Source organism: Heptranchias perlo, chromosome 4, assembly GCF_035084215.1.
Source record: "Heptranchias perlo isolate sHepPer1 chromosome 4, sHepPer1.hap1, whole genome shotgun sequence".
Taxonomy (NCBI): Eukaryota; Metazoa; Chordata; class Chondrichthyes; order Hexanchiformes; family Hexanchidae; genus Heptranchias; species Heptranchias perlo.
Window position 1 is genome coordinate 68,801,029 of NC_090328.1, and position 24,337 is coordinate 68,825,365.

At 43.2% G+C, this 24,337-nt stretch overlaps 1 protein-coding gene across 2 annotated transcripts in view; it reads left to right on the forward strand.

Moving 5' to 3' along the window:
• Positions 1–24,337, forward strand: part of rorb (RAR-related orphan receptor B) — a 170,723-nt gene that overhangs the window by 113,060 nt on the left and 33,326 nt on the right. For both annotated transcript variants that reach the window (XM_067982200.1, XM_067982201.1), the window contains exons 3-4: positions 10,580–10,721; positions 12,871–13,287. In XM_067982200.1, coding sequence (XP_067838301.1) covers positions 10,580–10,721; positions 12,871–13,287 — 559 coding nt within the window. The remainder of the gene's footprint in view (positions 1–10,579; positions 10,722–12,870; positions 13,288–24,337) is intronic.

Consider the following 24,337-nt stretch of genomic DNA (forward strand, 5'->3'; position numbering starts at 1 on the left):
CCTTTACGAAATACTGGTTAGGCCTCAGCTGGAGTATTGTGTCAAATCTGGGCGCCACCCTTTAGGAAGGATACCAAGGCCTTACAGAGGGTGCAGAAGAGATTGACCAGAATGGTACCAGGGATGAAGGACTTCAATTATGCGAAGAGACTGGAGAAGCTGGGTTTGTTCTCCTTAGAACAGAGAAGGTTAAGAGGAGATTTGATAGAGGTATTCAAAATCATGAACGGTTTTGGTAGAGCAGATAAGGAGAAACTGTTTCCAGTGGAAGAAGTGTTGGTAACCAGAGGACACAGATTTAAGGTGATCGGCAAAAGAACCAGAGGCGACATGAGGAAACATTTTTTTACACGATGAGTTGTTATGATCTGGAATGCACTGACTGAAAGGGTTGTGGAAACGGATTCAATAATAACTTTCAAAAGAGAATTAGACAAATACTTGAAGCGAAGAAATTTACAGAGCTAAGGGGAAAGAGCAGGGGAGTGGGACTAATTTGAAAGCTCTTTCAAAAAGCCTGCACAGGCACAATGGGCCGAATGGCCTCCTCCTGTGTTGTACCATACTATGATACTATGAATATTAATATTGCTGCATTAATAAAAGGAAACAACTTTTTCTGCAAACCTAACACTAATTAAACACATTTGGTTGCTCCCTGTTTGATACGCTTAGAGCCTTAACTAAATCGTAATTGTCTTCAAGCACCTTTAACAAGCAGCTTGGCCCTGTTCATCTCTAATCACTTCCACTTTAATTCCTTTGCTGCTCCACTCAATCCTGTGCCACAGTCTCATTTGCCACCTTCAGTAATGGTACCAGTATCAATACTGGATTTAGAGAAAAAAACCTCTTTAATCCCAGTGAAAGTGCTGACATTTCTCAGTGTGTTCATGTTTAAATGGAATAGCTGATGGATATTGGCAGTCAGATGCCCATTTCAAAGCCAGATTTCAGCTTTAGTCTCAATATGCTTGATACTATTTTTATTTTTTTTTACCAGTGCCTCAACCAGACATAACACAGTGGTAACTTCATACCTCATGTATTATGCAGTCAGATCATCAGTTGTGAAAGATGGTATTATCCTATCCTTTATATCTTTTGCTTGATGTCGACAAACTAAGACTAGTTTTGTTCTGTGTTCACTCCTATGCAATGCAGTTTGGCAAGTGCCCTGATAATTTGATCTACTCCTTTCATATATAAACCTCCAGTTATCTCTAGTCTGTTTTCTCTCACTGAGAAAATGACAATCACATCAGTTGTGATTCTAACAAATCAATAGAAAAGGGATAAAACAGCATAACTTGAGCACTTTACCTAGTTAATGAAGATGACATTTTCAGAGAATGACTAGAGGATCGTTATTTCAATCAGATCAGATTTTTGTTTTCTTTTACATTCAATTCACACTTTTTCTCCTGTTGTAAATATTGTAATTCAATGCTAGGGTTGATCTAATGAGTAATGCTCATTTAGATTCTTTAGCTCCAATTTTAACCTAACCCGCCTCGAGCAAATTTACTCTCCATTAATGTCAATGGAGAGTAAAATTGGACGGAACATAAAATGGGCATCCGACCAAATCGCCGCTAATATTGTGTGCAAGCTTAGACATTGAGATTTGATGGGTTATTTGACCATGATTGTTTTCCCTATAGGCTTGATTTTGTTCTTATCTGGCATTTTCAAATACATGTACTTTCTAGCAGGAGTCACAGAATAGTGATTAGGAGCAGGAATCCTGGCTAACTTTTTCCCCTCCCTAGCCCAGCAGTGCTGATGCCAATTCTGGCAACCTACTGTCATCTGACTTAGATCAGCTAAATCAGCAGAGAGCACAAATTGAGCCCAGGGCCTTTCTGGTTTGAAATGATTAATACCAAACTGGACGGTACACTTACCTTCTCATTTCATGGCGGGGGAATGGAGATTATTAGTACTCCTTTTGAAATGATGATGATAATAAATTAACTATGCCTTTCACAGCACTACAACAGAATAGGTGTAATTGGAAATACGATGCAACACAACAACAACAACTTATAGAATCATAGAATCATAGAAGTTACAACATGGAAACAGGCCCTTCGGCCCAACATGTCCATGTCGCCCAGTTTATACCACTAAGCTAGTCCCAATTGCCTGCACTTGGCCCATATCCCTCTATACCCATCTTACCCATGTAACTGTCCAAATGCTTTTTAAAAGACAAAATTGTACCCGCCTCTACTACTGCCTCTGGCAGCTCGTTCCAGACACTCACCACCCTTTGAGTGAAAAAATTGCCCCTCTGGACCCTTTTGTATCTCTCCCCTCTCACCTTAAATCTGTGCCCCCTCGTTATAGACTCCCCTACCTTTGGGAAAAGATTTTGACTATCGACCTTATCTATGCCCCTCATTATTTTATAGACTTCTATAAGATCACCCCTTAACCTCCTACTCTCCAGGGAAAAAAGTCCCAGTCTGTCTAACCTCTCCCTGTAAGTCAAACCATCAAGTCCCGGTAGCATCCTAGTAAATCTTTTCTGCACTCTTTCTAGTTTAATAATATCCTTTCTATAATAGGGTGACCAGAACTGTACACAGTACTCCAAGTGTGGCCTCACCAATGCCCTGTACAACTTCAACAAGACATCCCAACTCCTGCATTCAATGTTCTGACCAATGAAACCAAGCATGCTGAATGCCTTCTTCACCACCCTATCCACCTGTGACTCCACTTTCAAGGAGCTATGAATCTGTACTCCCAGATCTCTTTGTTCTATAACTCTCCCCAACGCCCTACCATTAACGGAGTAGGTCCTGGCCCGATTCGATCTACCAAAATGCATCACCTCACATTTATCTAAATTAAACTCCATCTGCCATTCATCGGCCCACTGGCCCAATTTATCAAGATCCCGTTGCAATCCTAGATAACCTTCTTCACTGTCCACAATGCCACCAATCTTGGTGTCATCTGCAAACTTACTAACCATGCCTCCTAAATTCTCATCCAAATCATTAATATAAATAACAAATAACAGCGGACCCAGCACCGATCCCTGAGGCACACCGCTGGACACAGGCATCCAGTTTGAAAAACAACCCTCTACAACCACCCTCTGTCTTCTGTCGTCAAGCCAATTTTGTATCCAATTGGCTACCTCACCTTGGATCCCATGAGATTTAACCTTATGTAACAACCTACCATGCGGTACCTTGTCAAATGCTTTGCTGAAGTCCATGTAGACCACGTCTACTGCACAGCCCTCATCTATCTTCTTGGTTACCCCTTCAAAAAACTCAATCAAATTCGTGAGACATGATTTTCCTCTCACAAAACCATGCTGACTGTTCCTAATTAGTCCCTGCCTCTCCAAATGTCTGTAGATCCTGTCCCTCAGAATACCCTCTAACAACTTACCCACTACAGATGTCAGGCTCACTGACCTGTAGTTCCCAGGCTTTTCCCTGCCGCCCTTCTTAAACAAAGGCACAACATTTGCTACCCTCCAATCTTCAGGCACCTCACCTGTAGCGGTGGATGATTCAAATATCTCTGCTAGGGGACCCGCAATTTCCTCCCTAACCTCCCATAACGTCCTGGGATACATTTCATCAGGTCCCGGAGATTTATCTACCTTGATGCGCGTTAAGACTTCCAGCACCTCCCTCTCTGTAATATGTACACTCCTCAAGACATCACTATTTATTTCCCCAAGTTCCCTAACATCCATGCCTTTCTCAACCGTAAATACCGATGTGAAATATTCATTCAGGATCTCACCCATCTCTTGTGGTTCCGCACATAGATGACCTTGTTGATCCTTAAGAGGCCCTACTCTCTCCCTAGTTACCCTTTTGCCCTTTATGTATTTGTAGAAGCTCTTTGGATTCACCTTTGCCTGATCTGCCAAAGCAATCTCATATCCTCTTTTTGCCCTCCTGATTTCTCTCTTAACTCTACTCCGGCAATCTCTATACTCTTCAAGGGATCCACTTGATCCCAGCTGCCTAAGCATGTCATATGCCTCCTTCTTCCTTTTGACTAGTGCCTCAATCTCCCGAGTCATCCAAGGTTCCCTACTTCTACCAGCCTTGCCCTTCACTTTATAAGGAATGTGCTTACCCTGAACCCTGGTTAACACAGTTTTGAAAGCCTCCCACTTACCAGACGTCCCTTTGCCTGCCAACAGACTCTCCCAATCAACTTCTGAAAGTTCCTGTCTAATACCATCAAAATTGGCCTTTCCCCAATTTAGAATTTTAACTTTTGGGCCAGACCTATCCTTCTCCATAGCTATCTTAAAACTAATGGAATTATGATCACTGGTCCCAAAGTGATCCCTCACTAACACTTCTGTCACCTGCCCTTCCTTATTTCCCAAGAGGAGGTCAAGTTTTGCCCCCTCTCTAGTCGGGCCATCCACATACTGAATGAGAAATTCCTCCTGAATACACTCAACAAATTTCGCTCCATCCAAGCCCCTAATGCTATGGCTGTCCCAGTCAATGTTGGGAAAGTTAAAGTCCCCTACTATTACCACCCTATTTTTCTTGCAGCTGTCTGTAATCTCCTTACATATTTGCTCCTCAATTTCCCGTTGACTATTTGGGGGTCTGTAGTACAATCCTATCAAAGTGATCTCTCCCTTCTTATTTTTCAGTTCTACCCATATAGACTCAGTGGGCGAACCCTCGGATATATCCCCTCTCACTACTGCCGTGATGTTCTCCCTAATCAAGAACGCAACTCCCCCTCCTCTCTTACCTCCTGCTCTATCTTTCCTATAGCATCTGTACCCTGGAACATTGAGCTGCCAGTCCTGCCCCTCCCTTAGCCATGTTTCAGTAATAGCTATAACATCCCAGTCCCATGTACCCATCCATGCCCTGAGTTCATCTGCCTTGCCCATCAGACTTCTTGCATTGAAATAAATGCAGTTTAATCTAGACTTCCCTTGGTCTTTGCCCTGCTTTCTCAGACCATCTGTCCGGTCATGTTCTGTACACTCTCCCTTACTGCCTTTTGTTTCTGTCACCACTTTATTTCCCACTGACTTCCTGCATCGGTTCCCATCCCCCTGCCACATTAGTTTAAACCCTCCCCAATTATATAATGCCTTTAACATAGAAAAACATCCCAAAGTGTTTCATTATCAAAACAAAATGGATGCGAAGCCAAAGAAGGAGATATTAATAGGGGTTATAAAAAGCTTGCTCAAGTAGGTGGGTTTTAAGGAGGGTCTTAAAGGAGGAAAGGGAGGTGGAGAGGCAGAGAGATTTAGGGAGGGAATTCCAGAGCATGAGGCCGGGACAGCTGAAGGAATGGCCTTCAATAGTGGAACGAAGGGAGGGAGAGATGCACAAGAGGTCATTCGGAGGAACAGAGAGTTAAGGGGATGTTGTAGGGTTGGAGGAGTTTACAGAGATAGGGAGAGGTGAGGCCGTGAAGAGAATTAAACATGAGGATGACAATTTTAAATTTGAGGCTTTGGTGGAATCGGGAGCCAATGTATAGCAGCAAAGATGGGGGTGATGGATGAGCACGATTTCCTGTAGGATAGGATATGGGCAGTAGAGTTTTGGATAACCTGAAGTTTTTGGAGGGTGGTGGATGGGAGGCCATCCAGGAGAACATTGTAATAGTCGAATCTGAAGCTGACAAAGGCATGGATGAAGGTTTCAGCAGCAAATAGCCTGAAGTAGGGGGTGATGTTACGTAGGTGATAGTAGGCGGGCTTTGTGATGGAATGGTTTTGGGGTTTGAATAGGATACTGAGGTTGTGAATAGTCCGATGCCTGAGACAGTGGCCAGGAAGGGGGTTGGAATTGGTGGCTTGGGTATGGAGATTGTGGTAGGAACTGAAGGCAATGGTATCTGTCTTCCCAGTGCTTTGCTGGAGGAAATTGAAGCTCAGGGTATCAGGCAAGCAGTCTGACAACACAAAGGCAGTGGAGGGGTCAAGAGAGGTGGTGACCAGGTAGAATTGGATGTCATCATCGTAAATGTAGAAGCTGACCCGATGTCTGTAGGTGTTGTCACATGTTGATGAGGAAGCGAAGGGTGAGATGCATACATCCTTTCGGGACTCTGAAGGTAACAGTGTGGTGGCAGGATGTGAAGCCATTGCTGGAGCTGCTCTGGATAGGTAAGAGTGAAACCAAGTGAGGACAGTCCCACTGAGCTGGACAATGGAGGAGAGTTGTTGGAGAAAGATGGTGTGTTTGACCATGTCAAAAGCTGCAGAGAGGTGGAGGAGGACGGTCACAGTTGCAGGAATTTTCATTTGTGACAGTGAATTGCGGGAAAGATGGGCATGGATTTGGAGGACTGTGGAGAGGAAAGGGGGATTGGAGTTGGCAGTAGTTTTCAAGGACAGAGGAGTCAAGGATGGGTGATTTGAGGTGGGGATGAGGATGGCGGTTTTGAAAGTACCTGGGAAGAGGTTACCATTTACAATGACGAGGATAGAGGCAAAGAAGGGAAGTTGGATTAAAAAGATTTTAATGGGAATGGGGTCAAGGAAGCAAGAGGTATGTCTTATGGATAAAATAAGCTTAGAGAGGGCAGGACGAATGGAAAGAAATTAGAGACAGATGAGGGATTAGGACTTGAGCAGGCAGAACCTTAGGAGGGTTGACCTGGTGGGAAAGAGGAAGGGGGAACAGCAGACGGAGAAAATAAACCGAGGGTTATCTTTGGTCTTATGGATAATCCTGGAATAGTGAATGATTTTGGCCAAGGAGACTGAAGCCCAATAGAATCCATATGATAGATGGCTAAACCAATTGTTTAGATACACTCAAGTCTGTGCCTCTAGGACTTGAGGGAGGAAGGATGGGGGCCATAACAGGGGGAATGAGCAGGACAGGAGAAAATAAAGGTTTTGCTGGGGATAAAGGTATCAAAGGCGGAGGTGAGGGAATAGTTGAGCAAATTGAAGTATCATGGCAAATGGAGGCCAAAAGCTTGGCATTTAGGCATCTTCATTGAGTTCCCATTTGTTTGAATAAAGAATATTATGCTTCACGCATCACAACTGTGTGGCTTGATAGACCAAATGGTCTTTTTCTGCCCATCATTTTCATGTCTTATGTCATCCTAACATTGCTGTTGTTAGGATGTAACTTCCCTTGTCAGCGTAGTTCTACCACTCTCAGGTCTCTAGTTCATGTAAACTGAAATTGTTATCTTTTGCCTGCTTCTGAAAACTGTGCAACTGTTCCCAAACTGCAGCCATAACACATGTAGGTGCTTAGTGCAAACACAGTATTTAATCACTGTTTGAGATCTGGTTGAGAATAGAATTGGCAGTTAGATGTAGCTGCAGGTGGAGATGGTCAAGGACTCCACCAAATCGAATGTTTCTTGTACTGTTACATTGGGAGAAGGAATGTTGTCTGTAGAGGGCAGCAGGTCAGGATTGAATAGTGGAAATTGTGGAGATGAATGCATATTCTGGAGTTTTTGTTGATTATTTTTGTGAGTACTTATATAGAATTCCCTCAAGATTAAATAGATTGTACACAGTTTATGGGAGGATAACACTTGGTCGACCGCATGGGGTTTTCTTTTTCCATGCTTTCCGATGTGCTTATGTTCTCAATTCCTATTTAAACCTTCCATTAGTTAAAACTGTACAATCATGTATTTCCAACAGCAGTCTATCTCCTAATTATTTTTATGGGAACTTCTTGCTGATTTCAGGATGTTCAAACCACTTTAAATTGTGTGTTTTTTCTCAGACTCAGCCATTGTTTTATATCTAATGTGTTGTGTGTTTAAATGTCACTCTAGGGTAGATTTTGCACTGAATGGTGTTTGAACGACTGCCAGCAGTGTGCCAGCCAACCGCCTGATAGGTCCATTTTGAGAGCCAGGCCTCATTAGCACATGGCCAGCGGGTTGCGGGCAGCAAATGAGTGCCCCGGGGAAACCTGCCAGCTCTGGGCCGTTGCGATATTGGGTGGGCCAGCCAGCCTCCAAGCCCAGAATAAGGTATGGGCAGGGGAGGAAGTCTGTTCTCGGAGTTGGTGGGGGGGGGGGGGGGGAGCGAAGAAACCGGGTGTGGAAATGGCCCAGGTTGTTTTTGTACAACCCAGAGGAGCAGTCCTGCTCTTCCAGGCCCCACAGAAATAAATTAAAACTTACCTTCTGGGTTTCTCTTTGGCTGGACCATCAGTTGAAACTGTGCGGAACGTATATGGCACACTCATCACCCAGTTGAGTCCTAAAATGGCAGTTGGGATCCTATGTACATTATAGGACCCTGATTTGCATATTAAAAAGACCTACCACCTGACTCAAGTGGCTGCTTCTGCTGCCCAGAGGGAGACACTTGGGAATATAGCTTCAGCTACCCCCTTCAGTGGGAATGGGCAGTAAGTCGGAATGCAAAGATAACCTCTGGCTTCTCATCTCTACTACAAACTGTCTTCTTAAACCCCTCTCCCCTGCTCCCTCCACCCTCACCTCCAACAAAACGTGCAAGGAACTCATGGACTTCTTTGTCACTAAGATTGAGACCACCCGTTCAGCAGCCTCTGCTGCTTCCCTCCCTTCCCCTAGCCCACCAAGTCAAACCTCTCTAAGGTTCCCCCCTGCCCTAGCCATGAACTCGCATCTTTCTCTAGTTTCTCTCCTATCTCCCCTCGTGCTCTCTCCGAGCTTATCTTGACGATGAGACCCACATCCAGCTCCCTCGACCCTATCCCCACTAAACTGCTCACCACCCCACTTAACTTCCTAGCCCCCATATTTGCTGATATTATTAACTGTTCCTTCTCCTCAGGTACTGTCCCCCTCCCCTTCAAATCTGCCGTCATCACCCGCCTCCTCAAAAAACCCACCTTTGACCCCTATGTCCTTGCAAACTATCACCCCATCTCCAACCTCCCTTTCCTCTCCAAAGTCCTTGAACTTGTTGTGTCCTCCCAGATCCGTGCCATCTTTCCCACACCAACTCCACGTTTGAACCCCTCCAATCAGGTTTCCACCCCTGCCACAGTACTGAAATGGCCCTTATCAAAGTCACAAATTACATCCTATGACTGTGACCATAGTAAACTATTCCTCCTCATCCTTCTCGACCTATCTGCAGCCTTTCACACAGTTGACCACACCATCCTCCTCCAACGTCGTCCAGCTGAGTGGGACTGCGCTCACCTGGTCCCATTCTTAACCAACCAGTTGTAACCAGAGAATCACATGCAATGGCTTCTCTGCCTGCTCCTGCACCATCACCTCTGGAGTCCCCCAAGGATCTATCGTTGACCTCTCTAATTTCTCATCTGTATGCTGCCACTCCAAAAACACATCAGATTCCACATGTACGCCAACGACACCCAGCTCTACCTCACCACCACCTCTCTCGACCCCTCCATTGTCTCTCATTTGTCATGCTGCTTGTCCGACATCCAGTACTGGATGAGCAAAAAGTTCCTCCATCTAAATATTGGGAAGATTTAAGCCATTATCTTTGATCCCCGCCGCACATTACGTTCACTAGCCACTGAATTCATCTCTCTCCTTGGCCACTGTCTAAGGCTGAACCAAACCATTCGCAATCTAGGCATCCTATTTGACCCTGAGATGATCTTCCGATCACATATCCGGTCCATTACCAAGATCACCTACTTCCATCTTCGTAACATCGCCCATCTCCACCCCTGCCTCAGCTTATCTTCTGCTGAAAAACCCTTATCCAGGCCTTTGTTACCTCCAGACTGGACTATTCCAATGCTGTCCTGGCCGGCCTCCCATCTTCCATCCTCCATAAACTTGAGCTCATCCAAAACCTGCTGCTCATATCCTAACTTGCACCAAGTCCCGTTCACCCATCACCCCTGTGCTCGCTGACCTACATTGGCTCCCGGTCCAGGAACGCCTCGATTTTAAAATCCCTCCATGGCCTCGTCCCTTCCTATCTCTGTAACCTCCTTCAGCTCTACAACCATTCGAGATCTCTGTGCTCCTCCAATTCTTGCCTCTTGTGCATCCCCGATTTTAATCGCTCCACCATTGGCAGCCATGCTTTCAGCTGCCTAGGCCCTAAGCTCCGGAATTCCCTCATTAAACCTCTCCGCCTCTCTACCTCTCTCTCTTCCTTTAAGATGCTCCTTAAAATCTACCTCTTTGACCAAGCTTTTGGTCACCTATCCTAATATCTCCTTATGTGGCTCAGTGTCAAACTTTGTTTGAAAATCGATCCTGTGAAATGTCTTGGGACGTTTTAACTACGTTAAAGGCACTATATAAATGCAAGTTATTGTTGTAAGTCATATCTCACCATCTTTGGAGTACGACTGCCCCATTTCCACTGGGTAGGAGGCCTCAAAATCTCTCCCCACATTTGTATAGGTCAGTAACAGTGGAATAAAAACTGATTCATAAGCACTTTTTATTGTAAATATGTACTTGTTTAAGCACTTACTTTAACTCAAAGAAAATTCAACCCCAAAGCAGGTTAACATGATTGCTTCCTCAAATCAACTAATGAGTACGTCATGCAGCAAAATTGGTACTCAAGGAAGAAAAGTCACATTAACATAAAGCATTGTAACCTACAACTCTCTTATTATTTTAGGGATTCTTTAGGAGGAGTCAACAGAATAATGCATCCTACTCCTGTCCTCGACAGAGGAACTGTTTAATTGATCGAACTAATCGGAATCGTTGTCAACATTGTCGTCTGCAAAAGTGTCTTGCCCTTGGAATGTCTCGTGATGGTAAGAACGGGGGAAATTTTAAGATCCAAATTTAACCTAGTTAGAGAATATGGAATTTCCCCTCTCCAGAGGTTCTCTGGAATCGTCACAACCTTCATGGAAATTATACACTGAGTGACACTGGTCTCAGTTTATCTGGGAGAGGATTGATATAACAATGTAGTGAATGGAAAGGTCGTGCTGGGCCAATAAGGAAATGACTTTCTGTGGTTAACACTTAAAGTACATTGTTGGTGCAATATGGGGAGGGGAGGGTGGACAGCTTTGAGGCTAACTTTTGCGCCATCGAACCTGTGTGCTTACTGGTCAACATAGGGAAAGAAAATATTTCTCCAGTAATCTCTTCCTTTGTTGAGCATTAAGTATTATACGTATCACTGTATGGAACATGAGCTGTAAATCCAGTAAAGAAATGTTACCCATGCAAAACATGCTGATAAAATATTTTTTGCAGAAATTCAAATCAAGTGTTGAAGGATATGATTCAGATACACTTTCTACCTTATTTTCATGTTATCAGAAAAAATAATGCATTCATGCAAAAGTACCAGTGCTGGTACGAGCACTGAAAGTGGGATGAGAAGGGGAAAAACCAATCTACTGAGAACCTATAGTTTTGAATTATAATAAATGCCCAAAAGCAATTCATTTCAGTATCAGAATTTGTCACAGTACATGGTCACTGATTATTTAAACTTTCTGTTGTACACAAATAAGTTTAGTCTTCCGGGTGTCTTTGGAATACAGATGCAGCTGATGAGTTTACTTACTTGTAACAGCACTTCTGTGTTTGGATACAGTTGTCAGTATGACCTGAAAATAAAACAAAAACTGATCTGCCCAAGGTGACAGGTGATTCCCTAAATGTGCCGGCAGTCTGAGGAGCAAATAATGTGATGGAAAGTGACTGAAGTGCCACTGTGCTTTAAGTGCCAAGACCCTATATTATCAGGTGTGGAGGCCTGAGGCCTTCATCACATCCAGTATGATCAGTAAAGGACAATGAAGCCAGGAAACATCCAGTGCACTAGGACCCTGTGCACCAACTGTATGCGAGGCTCATTAAGATGCTTCATATGCTTCGTGCCAGTTGACAACATCAGATCCGGTCGTTTAGTGGTTATGATATTGAGCTAGCAACCCACAGCTCAGTAGTTCAAATCCCACCATAAAAAATTGCATTTCATAAGTCTGGTAATTTCTCGACTAACACCGAGGGGAAAGAAGGACCATAAAAGCTGGCTGATAGTCATAAAAGCTTAACTGGTTCACTAATAACTTTCAGTAAAGGAAAATTGCCATTCCCTACCCAATATTCCCTGAACATGACCCTGTGGTTGACTCTTAATGCTCTCTGAAGTGGCTTAGTAAGCCACAAACAATTGCTTCAAGGCGGCCCATAGACAACTATGGATGTGCAATAAATGTGGCCTTGCCAGTGTTGACCACATCCTGAGAACACAACATTGAAGGAGAGGCCCAATTTTAAAATTAAACTTTTTTCTCCTGGAAAGCCCTTTCCTTGTAACAGGGCCACACTGTTTATGTTCCCTGGATCTGTTTAGCCTTCAGTGGTCAATTATTGAAGGGAATCTTTGTGCTCCAGGCGATTTAACCAGAGGAGCAACCTTTTCTAACGGCTGGCACCCAACATTCCAACCCCGATCCCTGTGGCACTCCGTGTATCATACCCTAAGCACCAGGAGTGCCACATATTTATTTTAATGAACTGACCTTGTATTATCATGCAGTGCTTGGATAGCAGTAGTTCCAGTGGCTAGAATGTGGAACTTGCTACCACGTGGAGTAGTTAAGGTGACTAGCAGAGATGCATTTAAGGGTAAGCTAGATAAGTACATGAGGGAGAAAGGAATAGAAAGGTATGCTGATAGGGTTAGATGAAGTAAGGAGGGAGGAGGCTCGTGTGGAGCATAAACACTGGCATAGACCAGTTGGGCCAAATGGCCTCTTTCTGTGCTGCAAATTCTATGTAGTTCTACGTAACACAGCACCGGGACCATATTACCCACCCGTTAGGGTTAAAAGTCAACTATTTTATTATTTTATCCATAGTTCTCATGAGAATGTGATAGCTGGAGATACAGTAGATTCTTTCAGTTTCAATTTACTTTTTTTGCTCTCTCCACAGCTGTAAAATTTGGGAGAATGTCGAAGAAGCAGCGTGACAGTTTATACGCTGAGGTCCAGAAGCACCAACAAAGGCTGCAAGAGCAGCGGCAGCAGCAGAGTGGCGAGGCAGAGGCCCTTGCCCGCGTCTACACAAACAGCATCAGCAATGGCTTGACAGACCTGAATAACGAAATTGGCGGCACTTACTCAAATGGACATGTAATTGATCTGCCAAAAGTACAATCTGAGGGAGCTAATGGATATTACAGTGTAGATTCTGCTCAACCATCACCGGATCAGTCCGGGATAGACATGGCTGGAATCAAGCAAATAAAACAAGAGCCTATTTATGAACTCACACCTGTACCAAACTTGTTTACGTATAGCTCTTTTACAAATGGTCAACTGGCTCCTGGAGTAACAATGACTGAAATAGGTAGGTATGGCAAGGAAAAACATATTTATTGATAAAGATTCCCAAATATCGGTGGTGCAATCCATTCAGAAATATGTTTTTATTAGTACCTGCTGTACGGCTATGATATGATGCTGTAGAAATAGTCAGTCAAATGTTATGAAGCTCACCACTGATATTCAATTAATGATCAATAGGGGAGATTATTTGAGAAAATTACGTGTAAAATGCATGAGGCAGCAACTTTTGGTTGACAGTCTCACAAAATTGGTGGTACCAGGATTGGCATTGGTTTGATTTTGGAGTAGGTAGGCTGGTTTTTGAGTGGACTGTACCAAAATTCCTAAAATGCTAACTGGCACAAAAACTCTGGGGTAAATTTTCCTCTTTTGTTCTTGGGCATTGAATAATCACCTGGGTAGATATCATAGAGGAAAACCGAGCAGGGAGGATTGTGTGCCCATAATGGAACATTTGGAGGGATAATCCATTGACAGGAAATAGGGTCCTTTCCGTGATGATAGTACAATCCTTCTCACTCTTTTTATCAATGTGCACTGTTCAGCAAATATTTGGTGCCCAAGTGCAACAGAGAAAAATTTGTCCCTATTAGTTCATTTGCTCACTTACATGTGTGTGTATAATGTGGAGTCATTAGTTATTAAACTTTCAATGGTTTTCATCAACAAAATGCTCAAACAAGGAACTGCCCGCTATACGGCCCTATTCTCTCTCTTCCTCAGTTGGTAAGAAATGTCAATCTTAGATGGCACACTGTTAAAATGTCGCATTTTCAACTTTCTGGAATCTAGCATTCAATTTACCCATACCAAATGAAATGCGGATCTCTTTCTCCTCTCCCTTATCTCTTTGTCTGTCTGTCTCTCTCCCTAATTACTGCTAAAGGACACTTGGTGAAAATTAGGTGAAGAATTGTTAGCCTCATAACAGGGTTTTGTAACCTTGTGGCTATCCTACTAGACCAGCACCACATCCCACATCCTAAGGACAAATTAAAAAACAAATTATGAAATGGAAAAAAAGACCCAACCACAGTAATTTCTAGCATGTAAAGGATCAGAATCCCAGCACTGTCAGACATTTAAATTTATCTTCCCTAGATGGGTGAATGTTATCATATCTGGCTACTAAATAACTGTGAGGCTTAAAGCATGATATCTCAACACGGGTTAAACTAGTAGAACCAGACTTGCTATGTAGCAGCATAAATGCTGATAACTGACTACAGTTTGATTAAGAGAGAGCCCTCAGTCCAGATTTTACAGATCTTCCTGCTCTTCCTGAAAGAGAAAGTTTGGTTCTAGGGTGAACTAATAGGGAGGGAGAGGAAAACATACAACAAAAAGTCAATTGGTGGCACTAAGTTGTACTAATTTGTCAATCTCAACTCCTAAAGATGTTAGAATCAGCACTGTCACTCTGGTGTAGTGCAGGATAGAGATAAGCATTAAAATTTAATTGGATGAAATTCGGTTGGTCCAAAGTCAAGCTTCAGATTAAGAAATCAGAAATAGATTTTTGGATTGGATTTGAAGTTTGCATTAACGGCATTTAATTTCAGCTGAATTGGTTGTAATTCAGAAGAGTCAGAACTGATCCAGCTTCCAGAACTCAAAACTCAAGTCAGAATTGGAATACATATATTGGGTTAATGAAAGGGGACCTCTATACTATATCTGACTGGCCCTATTTCTAACTAAGGAATTCACAGCATTATCCCCTATTTCAAACTAGAAACAAGCTCAATCCTTTACCTTCTGGAATTAAGAACTGTACATGGCAGTGTAAAATGCTGCCTTAACATTGAACTAAAATTCACTGTTATCCTTTAACACTGACGCTTCTCATGTGGTTGTCCTTTGTTCTTGTACCAACTTTTAACCTGACAGACATAGACAATTAGATGCAGGTGATTTCCAATAGATCTTTTAACTGTTGGTACTTTTTTAAAAATTCATTCATGGGATGTGGGTGTCACTGGCATGGCCAGCATTTATTGCCCATCCCTAATTGCCCTTGAGAAGGTGGTGGTGAGCTGCCTTCTTGAACAACTGAGTGGCTTGCTAGGCCATTATAGAGGGCAATTAAGAATCAACCACATTGCTGTGGGGCTGGAGTTGCATATAGGCCAGACCAGGTAAGGACGGCAGGTTTCCTTCCACTAAAGAGCATTAGTGAACCAGATGGGTTTTTACGACAATCCGATAGTTTCATGGCCACCGTTACTAGTTTATTCTTAATTAATTAATTTAATTAATTGAATTTAAATTCCCCAGCTGCCGTGGTGGGATTTGAATGCATGACTCCGGATTATTAGTCCAGTAACATAACCACTATGCTACCATACCCGACTCTAGGAGGGATAATTTTCACATTTTAGTTGGTTTTTCCTAGAAACATTAATGTATTTTGTGGGTGATTAAAATAAAAACCCAATAGTCTGTCATTAATTGAGTTTCCTAAAAGACATATCGACAGAATTTATTTCCAACCATAACCTTATAAGATCACCTTGTCATGTAATGTTGTTTTTTCATTTCAATAAACAGAAAAGCAGTAGATGGGTAACAGTGTCAAGGTCAAGGTGAGAAGAAAGTGAACATTATTTTAAACTATATGTAACTGCTGGAAATGAGCTACAGGGTGTAATTGAATTGCTGGGTTTTAGATGACAATTCTAAACTACTGGAGTTTTGCTCTCTCAATTTATGAACTCATCTGTTCCCTTCGATTTGAGCTACAATCTTGTAACACTCCCAGGCATCTATTCTCTCTATGATGACATGTTGTAGAATGCATTTAAAGGTGACCCAAAGATTATCTGAAAGGCAGTGAATTAGAATGGGAATCCTTGATGATTTTTCCCTCACTAGTTCAAGGGCACTGAGGCCAACTGTTACTCCTGTGCCATCATACAAGTTAAGGTCAGCTATTTCAGTAGGGACCAGAGATTAATCCTGGAACCTCTCTTGGTTGTACAGCTCAGAAACCACTAAGCCGCTGGGGGAGCCCATTTGTGCTGCTTTTTGCTATAAGATTAAAAAAATGCTTTGTGTATATATAGTATCAGATAAAATAATAGGGACCCCAGAGATTGTTCAAAGCTATAACACAGATGGCATTAATAAATAGTGTGCGCTTTGCTCTTACAGTTTCTGATGCCAACTGAGCCCCTCAATTACACTCCAGCCTGTAACAATATTTGGTATTTCTGTCTACATATCGCCTGCATTTTCTATAATGACTTTAATTTGGATATCAATAAGCCAACTTGTGCAGATCATTTTCTGTCATTCATTTTACTTATGACACTCACTTGCTGTAGCAGCACATACCCTTTTTTCTTCCTTACTGAATGTCTCCTTGTCTGTGTAATTACCCATATTGAATATGTTAATCAGGAAATGCCGAACCTAGAGGAGGAACTTCCCCACAGCAAGAGAAGGAAATTCATTCACAATTAACTAGAGAAATGAAAACGCCGTCTTCTTTCTCCTCTCAAATTTTAAATAGCCATTGCAAATATTTTGGCTTGAATACTTTAGTAATATATTAAAATGTAATTTGTAAATAAGGAACCAATTGTCACAATTGAGTTGTTACCCCCTATTGTCTAATTAAAAAGAATAAATCAGTAGCATGAACGATGCAGCAAGATTCAGATAGGTAAAGAGGCCATTAATGTTTACTGGCATGTTGAGGCAATACATTGTTATATGGCTTTAAGTACTTGATTTCCCCATGTAGAGAATGCCTAATCTGTCAAGGTGAGGGAGAGGAGCACCACGCCTAGATGAGGTGTTTACCCACAAGGAATAACAGAAAGTTCACCCCGGGGAACGTTCTCATCTTGTAATGGCATAGTCAGTAGCCCAAAAACGTGTTGCCTGCTCACCCTTTCAATACAAGAATTGGTACATATGGCAGACACCTAAAAGAGGGAGAATTTATTTATCGTGAGCAATAATAAAAAAAAGAAATAATTAGGGAGACTTGACTTTAATTCCTGATCTGGACTAGAGAAAAGAAAAACTGTCTGGAGAAGGGTTCCTTCCAATAGTTCTTATCTGGTTTTTGAATCAATGGAGAGGCCAAAGTGAGCTCTCCTGTTAACTCAGTTGCTAAAGGCACTGTGTGTTGTGGGGTACTGGCCCACACAGATTAGGAAGGTTCCAGTTTAACCCTGGTTCGGTGCTGGATTAGCTAATTTTAGTTTCCGCTTTTGATTGGTATCCAGTAACTTCCTTGCTGCAAGTACCTGTGGGTGGACATAGGTGAGGATAGTGTCAGGCTTAGCTGCAATGGTCCCCACGGTAGAATAGTCTTCCAGTGTTCTCTGTCCAAACTCATACTTAGGTGAACCTGCCTGTAGACCCATGAGTCACAGTCTTCAAGAAAAATGGGTTAAGGAGAGAAAATTAGAAGAGGGGAAAAAACATAGTGAAGCTAAGAGAACTAAGTGCCTTCACACTGGAAAAATCTGGAAGGAAATAGGTGTGATAAGCAGGGGGAAAATTCTTCATGTTGACATTGGAGACAATAACTGAAGGAATATTACAAACTAAGCAAATCTTAAGCTCAATGTAACGCAAGGACTCCCTTAGACTTGTTCACTTGTCAAATAGACTACCACCTAGCACAGTCACTGCAGGTTCGATAGAAATATTAAAAAGGAAAATGGACAGACAAGGTCAAAGAGAAGTAAAAGTATCATAGGTGGGTCTAACTCTAAATAATAAGACAAGTGAGAAGTGATGGATGGTCTTGTGTGGTACCTAACTTGTTCTCGTTTGCTCCATGGTGTTTTCTGTGTGAGCAGTCCACGGTGCTGGATCAAACTTCCCCTTGTGACCAAGGAGCAGCCTAGATGCAGGCAATGAGAAGAAGTAAATAGAACAACATTGTGTGTGGGAGTGGGAGACATTTGCAGCTGCCAGTGGATTAGTAAATTAGATAATAGAGATAATACAGCAGCTGCTTCATTCTTTTTACATTGTTACATTATTTTAAACCATGTCCATTTCTGACACAGTCCTTACTAATAATGGAAAAATAATGGATCATGGAAAAATAGTAATTTACCATCACAGTGGGATCAAATGATTAACCTACTGCAGAGTAGTCTGTAATCATGATAATGTTCTTTTTTTTTCTTTTTGTACAAAATAATTGACGTTCCATTGAACAGCATTCCCCGAAATAAGTAATTATTTTGTCTGTTTTGTAGACAGGCTGTTTGAACATTGTGAATACTCAGTCATTCAGCCGTCAAAGAAAGAGAGAAGGGGCACGACAGTAGCCCTGGAAAACACTGTCGGCATAAAGCATTACTCAAGTGGAAATTGTGTAATGGGGGGCAGCAACCTTACTGGCTCTGAGTTTTGTGCTTCTGGCCCGCTGAGGGCCTGACATAAAATTTCAGTGCTCAGGCAGCGCAATAGGGTTGTTTGGCATCCATACCCAGTCATTATTGATACTTAGGAAGAAAGCCTATAAGATTATTGTCTTCATGCACCGCACATGTGATGTGTTAATCTCACCTATATGAAGTGGGTATTAGAGATAGGCCATGTTGTCTTATGTCAGGAATCAGGAACTAAAGGAGAGCAGTGTCAATCAGCTTTCAGTCCTTCCAGTGGAGGAGACCAAATAGGAGCAGGGAGATGATGCTAAGGGTGCCAGGTGGCACCAGAGGTGCTTTCAACAATATGCCGCTCACTTAAAGCCCCAACTACAGCTACCCGGCAGTGATTGACAAGCACTACCTCCAGAGGTTCAGGTTTAGAAGGGAAGAAATTACAGAACTGTGCCATTTGTTTCAAGGAGACTTACAGCCAACCTCCAGTATCGTGATGGCACTGCTAATGGCAGTCAAAATGAATATTCCCTCAGCTCCTTCCAGGCCAGCAAAGGGAATATCTGCAATATCAGCCAATTCTCTGTCCCTACATGTATCAAACAGGTGACTGAATTCAGCAGGAAGATATATTCATCCCCTTCCCCACTGCAGTACAGCAGCAATTCTACCAGCCTGCTGGCTCTCCTAAATTACAGGGGATGATAGATGGCAAAAGTGTTGCCATCTGGCAACAGTTTACAACAATTGAAAAGGGTTCTACTCCATCAGTAGGTAGCTGGCCAATGACAACTATTGCGGTGCCATGCAGATCATTGTCCCCTTACCAGGCAACAGTCAAGATACTTTCATTTTGCTGCAATAATCTGTGCCAGAGGCATTTGAAGGTGAAGCTACACGGCAGCTCCGTGTTCGAATCCCTCCAATCGGGTTTCCTGAAACTGCCCTTATCAAAGTCACAAATGACATCCTATCTGACTGTGACCGAGGTAAACTAGCCCTCCTCATCCTTCTCGACCTGTCCACAGTCTTTGGCACGGTTGACTACACCATCCTTCTCCAATGTCTCTCCCCCATCTTCCAACTGGGTGGGACTGCGCTCACCTGGTTCCATTCTTATCTATCTAGTCATAGCCAGAGAATCACCTGCAATGGCTTCTCTTGCCTCCTCCCACACAGATACCTCTGGAGTTCCTCAAGGATCTATCCTTGGCCCCCAAGGCTACATGCTGCCCCTCGGTAACGTCATCCTAAAACACATCAGGTTCCACATGTACACTGAAGACACCCAGCTCTACCTCACAACCACCTCCCTCGATCCCTCCACTGTCTCTCATTTGTCGCACTGCTTGTCCGACATCCAATACTGGATGGGCAAAAATTTCCTTCAACTAAATATTGGGAAGCAATTGTCTTCAGTAGCTGCCACAAACACCATTCCCTAGCCACTCACTGCATTCCTCTCCTTGGCCACTATCTGAGGCCGGACCAGACCACTCTCAACCTCGGCATCCTATTTGACCCTGAGATGAGTTTCCAACCACATATCCGTTCCATTACCAAGACTGCCTACTTCCACCTGCGTAATATTGCCTGTCTCCGCCCATGCCTCAGCTCATCTGCTGCTGAGACCATCATCTATCCCTTGGTTACTTCTAGACTTGACTATTCCAGTGCTCTCCTGGCCGGCCTCCCATCTTCCACCCTCCATAAACTTGAGTTGGTCCAAAACTCTGCTGCCCATATCCTAACTCGCACCAAGTCCCATTTTCCCATCACCCCTGTGCTCACTGACCTATATTGGCTCCCAGTCCGGAAACGCCTCAATTTAAAAATTCTCATCCTTGTTTTCAAATTCCTCCTTGGCCTCACCCCTCCCTATCTCTGTAACCTCCTCCAGCCCTGCGGTCCTCCGAGATTTCTGCACTCCTCCAATTCTTGCCTCTTGCACATCCCCAATTTTAATTGCTCCACCATTGGCGGCCGTGCCTTCAGCTGCCTAGGCCCCAAGCTCTGGAATTCCCTCCCTAAACCTCTCTGCCTCTCTACCTCTCTCCCCTCCTTTGAGACACTCCTTAAAACCTACCTCTGTGACCAAGCTTCCTAATATCTCCATATGTGGCTCGGTGTCACATTTTGTTTGATAAGGCTCCTGTGAAGCGCCTTCGGATGTTTTACTATGTTAAAGGCACTATACAAATGTAAGTTGTTGTTGAAGGGAGATTGAAAGGATGGTTCCTCAGAGAGCAAGGTTGCCCTTTCGGCCATTGCAGCAGCCATGGACAAAGGTAGAGTGCGGACACAACGAGATCCATGCAACTATGAGCATGCAATTGGCATTTTGAAGTAGTGCCTCTGATGTCTGGCATGAGGGTACCTTACATTACAGCCACCACCCCACCCCCGCCTCCCTCCCAGGGTCTTGCACAAATATATAGAGAGGCCTGACCACGAGTAGGTGGAGAAGTCCAATTCAGAACTAAAGCAAGAGCATGATACAAACATTAACCAAGCAGATGTTACTGTACAAACATTAGTGCAGTCAGGATGATTGGTGCAGCAGACATTCATCCAAGATACATTTAGCTCAGTGCCTGAGCTGTCACTGTAAGGAATCCTCCTGTCTACACGTAAGCAGTGCTATCCACTACACTTCCTCAGCTGCCATCATTGGTATCATTTGCTGGGCTGCTCCCTAATTCTACAAAATCAGAAACAAACTCTGGACAAAGTTCAAATACAGTCCAATCAGTTCATTGTCCTATTTTGTGTCATAATTGTACATCTTTGTTTTTGTTCTGGTGGCTATTTTGTCCTGCAAGCAGATAGGTAATCTTGAGATGTTTCAAATACAAGGAGCACACACAGTGACAGATATCTACCCATCCTGCAGCCCATCCTATCTGACAGTAAATAAAAATGCATCATGCAGCTCGATTGTCTTACAAGGATTTACCGTGTGAAGCCCCTTTAACATTTCAGTTTGACAACAGTTTCAGTTTTAAATTGCTGCTGATATTTGTGCCTTGTGACAATATGGCCATTCTTGATAAGCATTCAATGGGCTGCTTTTCTCCTGGCAGTTCTGTACAGGATACGCTTGTATAAATGCTTAGGATGGGGCAGTAGTAAATGAGATACAAGTTGTACAGGAACACTTTGTGACATGCATACTTATGGCAAAGAAAGCTATTCTTTCTTCAGGTCAGTCATCTTTTCTGATCAGTATCCAGGTCTCCTGGGTCATGCAGTCCACATTGGCCCTGTCTGCTATCTTCTGCCAGGCCTTGCAGTGGCCAGCCACTTTTGAAAAAGTTGCCTTTCTATCCTAGACAAGAATGCCCTCCTTCTCTGCACTCCCTGTATCAGGAGCTTCCGTACTGAATCATTGAGACTAACAGCTCACGCTCAAGAAGCTTCCACTTCCCTGGAATTTCACAATTTTAGTTGTTGCCCTAATCTTCTATTTACAAATGCACTGTTTAAATGACTGCTCAAGCCTCTTAAATCTTGCTAAGCTGCTTAAAAGTTGCCGACGCTCCATTAACCAGACCACACAATTTATGCATGATGGGAAAAAAATAGCAATATCAGAGTTACACACTGTCAGTCCCTGATCATTTCAGTTATTGCAATTTTCAGGTTAGTATTTCAGATTCCAGGTGTTAAATCTTGTTCCTGTTTGTGGTAAGTGTACCGCACAAATTTCTTTTTCTTATTCTTTTAGTAATAGGTACTGTTTGGTAAAATTATTTTCCAGGTTACAACAACAGATTACTGCTGAAGAGTTGGAATAAGGTAATAGGGAAAGCAGCCAGAAGTGGCCACAACTAATGGCATAAATGCTGCTGCAGGCCTGTCAGCATTTCCTCCCTGTTAAGGCATGGGCCTGCCCTTGGGGTATGTCAGGAAGATTTAAATAACCTAAACCGACAAATAGGAGCAGGTTGAGCAGAGCACACTTCGCCTGTACTCTGCCTGACTAGCAGTCAGATGGAAGGAGGAGAGAGGTAAATCAACTCTAAGGAGTTAGCCCGAAAGTACAGGAGGACATAGGCTTGTCATCATTTAAGCTGCAGGTATGCCTAAAGTTTCACCACATTTATTGAAGAGGAGGAAATTTACAAAATACACACAAGTGCTGTTTGGTGCTGTGGTGATTTTAGAAATGATTGAAAGGGGATATGATTGTTGAAGGAATAAGATTCATTTCCAGGCAAGTTTCACTTTATTTGATGCCTTTTGAAGCCTATTGTAATTCTCTCTTCAAATTTGTTGCCATGAGAGCCAGGATTTTCTGCGTCTGTGCACGCCCAGCCTGCGATTTTCCATCCATTAAATGAGCAGAATATCAAGGGCTGGTGGGTGCAGAGTCAAGAAACCCAGGCCAAGATCATGAAGGTCCACCTGAACCATGAAACCAGGCAGGCGAGACCTCAAGCATGTCATCTGAAGGACAGCCCCTCTAACAATGCAGCACTTAAGTGTCAATTTTGCTTGTGCTCAGGTCCCAGAGTGGGGCTTGAACCAGTAACCTTCTGACTCGGAGATGAAGTGCTATAAATTGAGCCAGGCTGATATTAAACAGTTTATTTTAAATTACTATACTAGAGATAAACACTAAATAAACACACCTATAACTGTGATTCTCAAAAACCAGTAGAGCAGCTTAAAAGTTTTCTGTCTTAAGTTCTTATGCATGCAGCAGTGGAAGTTAATGCAGGCTTTTCCTCCAGTGATCTCTCCCAATGTGACCAGAGGTGCAGCACTGTGAAGACCCATTGAAGGGAGCAAGTAGGAGAGCAGGGAATTGGTACTAAGCAAAGAGCCATTGGAGGGACTGAGCAAAAGAATGAAGAATGGCTGGAAACAGCATTGAAAGGCAGGGAGGGGCCAAGTCAACATGCACAGGCCTTCGGTCCACTATATGTGAACATGGGTTCTTCACATGAGGCCTTAAGACATCAGGCCTGAATTGGGTCAGGCCCTGGAGTACCGTGGTCAAGGCTGTTGATTTTGTATGAGCGTCAGAGGGGAGGAGATGGTGCAGTGATTCAAACTTGGGAAATTTATTGGCAAGAGATGTCATTTTTGAAATTTATTAACTGGCCAAGAAAGTCCTCGAAGCTGTTTCAGCGCTACTGCCGTAACTTCACTGGCAATACAGCAAAACCCCTGTTTATGCGCGTAAATAGGGTTTCTGCCGCACACCCAGGAAAACTTTTACTAATATACATAGATTTACATTAAATAAGGAAAATAACACCTGTTCGTAACTTTCTCAATAAGCTGCTTGTAACTTACACGATTCAATGATTTTCGTTACACCAGTTCATTTTCCCCCACCATTTTTTTAATGCTTTTATGAATTTTGTAAGAGGCAGTAGCTCTGGGCCGATACGTAGGCAATACATTCCCTCTGTGCACTAGGTGCAGCCAAACCATAAAAATGTACTTTATAAATACGTTTATGATTTTGCTACACGTAGGACACAGAGGAAACATTCTACTGGGGCTGAAAGTCCTATGGGAGGGATCTCCACTGTTGACCCTGCCAAAGTTGGTGGGGTCAGGGGGAACTCCCATGATTAATATGCAAATGGTGGGTGCCTGCGCCACTAGGTGCACATCTGGCATGCCTGCCAGCTGGAATGTCTGGTGCAACGTATCAGTTCTGTGGGTGTATCAGGTGAT